The sequence below is a fragment of the Rosa chinensis genome, chromosome 2 (genome assembly GCF_002994745.2).
Source record: "Rosa chinensis cultivar Old Blush chromosome 2, RchiOBHm-V2, whole genome shotgun sequence".
Lineage (NCBI taxonomy): Eukaryota > Viridiplantae > Streptophyta > Magnoliopsida > Rosales > Rosaceae > Rosa > Rosa chinensis.
In genome coordinates this window covers 18001219-18003973 of record NC_037089.1, presented here as the reverse complement: position 1 = coordinate 18003973, position 2755 = coordinate 18001219, and the positions used below count along the sequence as shown (strand labels likewise).

The window sequence follows — 2755 nt, the reverse complement described above, 5'->3', positions numbered from 1 at the left end:
GGTTAGGGCTTCGTGCTGATAACGTGTTTTAGGGAAACGAAAATTGAGAGGAATTTGCTGTGTGTTCTCATTGATAATAGGGGCCTATTTATATAGAGGATTACAATGCATAGAATCTCAATCATACAAGGAAAGTAATCGTACATTGAATAGGAATCTAAATCCTTCTAATTTAACCCTATTACCACTAGAGCAAGTAATCTAGAGTTTGAGCCAAACACAAACTAGGGTTTTACTTAAACATTAAGGACCTTAATTTTCTGAGGACCTTGCCATCTCAATAGGATGGTTGATCAGTCGTATGACAATGACCATCATAGCTATTCCCATGCCATCTCAATCCCAACATAGCTGTAGCATGAAAATTCCTATCAAACGAGAATGCATTATACCACTATTCCACCGAAAGTAAAACCAATCTAAAGCTATTGTTCTTTATTCTTCATGATCAGAATCCAATTCTCTTTCCTTTATTCTCTTTTGCTGCCACTGTCTAAGATTTTCATTTGCTATATCACGCAAGCCAATGTATTTCTTTTTCTTCCTTAGGCTTCTCAACCTTTGAAAACATCACTTCCTAATCTCATTGATTCGCCTGATTTTCTATCCTGGTATTACAAATCTTCCTTTAACAATATGTAATGGTTTTGTTTACATATTTTTCTGGTCTCTCATATTGTGCTATTGTCTGTGGTTGAAGCAGTTGAAAAAATGGGTATGGCAATATCTAGGATGTTGAAGATGCTGTTTGCAAGGAAAGAAATGAGAATACTAATGGTGGGTCTTGATGCTGCTGGTAAAACCACCATCCTCTACAAGCTCAAACTTGGAGAGGTTGTCACTACCATACCCACAATTGGTACTACTCATCCAACCCCCACTCTAGTCTTTCAATTCATTATTGTATTTTGTATTCTGCAACTTTTACCTGTGTCTCCTTTAGCTGTGGTTCATTTCGTTTGATTTTATGTCAACCTTAATGCTCAAGTTACCATCCGGATCGAACTCTCTCATATCAGTGTACTTCGCCAAATCTTTGGATTATAAGATCAAACAAAACAAATTACAATTTACTATGGGGAAAGCATGTGATCAACTTATAATACGTACAAGGTAGCTAATTGGCTTGGACATTCTTACATAGCTATTGAAGCAAGCTCTTCGAAAAATCATATCATCAACTTGCTATTCAAACGGATGAAGAAATTCTGAATTAATTGATTTTATGAGCAGGGTTCAATGTGGAAACTGTGGAATACAAAAATGTAAGCTTCACTGTCTGGGATGTTGGAGGACAAGACAAGGTACTATATTTGATTCTTAATCTTCCAATAAGTGATATTTCATGTTTACATGTTTTAATATCCGAAACTAAACGAGAATAATTAATCTCAAGTAAACGATGTCCTAAATAGATTCGGCCACTTTGGAGACACTATTTCCAGAACACTCAGGGTCTTATCTTTGTGGTGGATAGCAATGATAGAGACAGAGTTTCAGAAGCTAGAGACGAGCTCCATCGAATGCTAAGTGAGGTCTGATCATTACAGTTTCTCCTTGAAATTTCATAGTAGCAATTTTGCTTGAATTATATATACAAGTGATAATTTTCTTGTTGCAGGATGAACTCTCCAATGCAACACTGCTTGTATTTGCCAACAAGCAAGATCTTCCAAATGCCATGAGTGTTTCTGAGATCACTGATAAGCTTGGCCTGCATTCACTCCGCCAGCGCCGCTGGTAACGATCAAACCAAACATATAAGCAAACATAGTCTCTTTCTCATTATCACAAATAATTTGACTTGTTATGTTGCACTTACAATTGCTTCTGTTAAATATAGGTACATTCAGGCTGCTTGTGCCACTTCTGGGCAAGGACTTTACGAGGGTCTTGATTGGTTATCCAGCAACATCTCAAGCAAAACATGATAAGCTAAACTCCTCTGAGGCCGGAGTTTGTTATCTATTTCAGCAAATGTTGATTACAAGTTGCTGGATTAATTTCATAAATGATCATACAGGCCTGATATCTAGTCTACTAAGCTAAAATTTTCATATTTCAGTCTGTATCATCTCTTTCTAGTCATCTAACAATATAAACAGTACAATGTAATTAGTTGCATAGATACGTGTCTGAAAGCCTTGCTTTAAGGGTTATTTGTCACATATGTTGCTGCTAGCAACCTTTTTTTTTTTGTCAAGTAAGCAACCCTTTCTAAACGTATGATACTTATATCTAGCATCTAATTAAGATGTTAAAATGCAACAACTTTATTTGTAATCTTGGTGTGGCAAGCACTGCTGCTCAAGTAAATATAAACGAAAAACTAGAGATTGATCCATCCACTCTGAACGAATAAACCCTGCCTTTACGTCAATTCCACTACCAGAAACATGCACAATTAGGTACCTGTGTCCTATGTATTTACAGTTTTTTGCAACCGAGAGTTATAATCATTTTTCCATCTAGAACAATATTCCCATCTAGAACAATATTCCCAAGACCCCCCAACCCAACATTAAGTTATTTTGATGGTTCAACAAAAAATCGAATGTTTTTGTTTCGACCAATTTCTTATTGTACATAAGATGCTAAGAGAGAGGATCTGATCTCAATCCTCCTCACTAATCTCCTTAATTGACCAGGTTGAGCCAAAACACATGCTCTTTATTGTTTTGATTCTCAGAAACCACCAAACCATATAAACTCATGCCAACGACATGCTTCAACTGAAACCCACAATCGTGCATAC

General features: G+C 36.4%; 1 protein-coding gene across 2 annotated transcripts; it reads left to right on the top strand.

Annotated features, from left to right (window-relative positions):
- The first annotated feature begins 481 nt into the window (after nucleotides 1-481).
- On the top strand, nucleotides 482-2203 carry LOC112188733 (ADP-ribosylation factor 1). Of its 2 annotated transcripts, none has more exons than XM_024327910.2 (6): nucleotides 482-611; nucleotides 704-859; nucleotides 1234-1304; nucleotides 1416-1535; nucleotides 1622-1740; nucleotides 1844-2203. In XM_024327910.2, exons 2-6 carry the CDS (start codon nucleotides 712-714, stop codon nucleotides 1929-1931), a joined length of 546 nt encoding a protein of 181 aa, XP_024183678.1. In that variant the 5' UTR covers nucleotides 482-611; nucleotides 704-711; the 3' UTR covers nucleotides 1932-2203. The 2 variants fall into 2 exon arrangements, with proteins under 2 accessions (XP_024183678.1, XP_040370961.1); XM_040515027.1 differs by having other exon boundaries at nucleotides 536-611; nucleotides 701-859.
- The last annotated feature ends 552 nt before the right edge of the window (nucleotides 2204-2755 follow it).

Excerpts from the sequence above, each read along its gene's own strand:
- LOC112188733 (XM_024327910.2), top strand. The coding sequence starts at position 712 with ATGGGTATGGCAATATCTAGGATGTTGAAGATGCTGTTTGCAAGGAAA. Across the intron at positions 1,536-1,621 it reads TCCATCGAATGCTAAGTGAG|GATGAACTCTCCAATGCAAC; the intron begins GTCTGATCATTA and ends TTCTTGTTGCAG. Across the intron at positions 1,741-1,843 it reads TCACTCCGCCAGCGCCGCTG|GTACATTCAGGCTGCTTGTG; the intron begins GTAACGATCAAA and ends TGTTAAATATAG.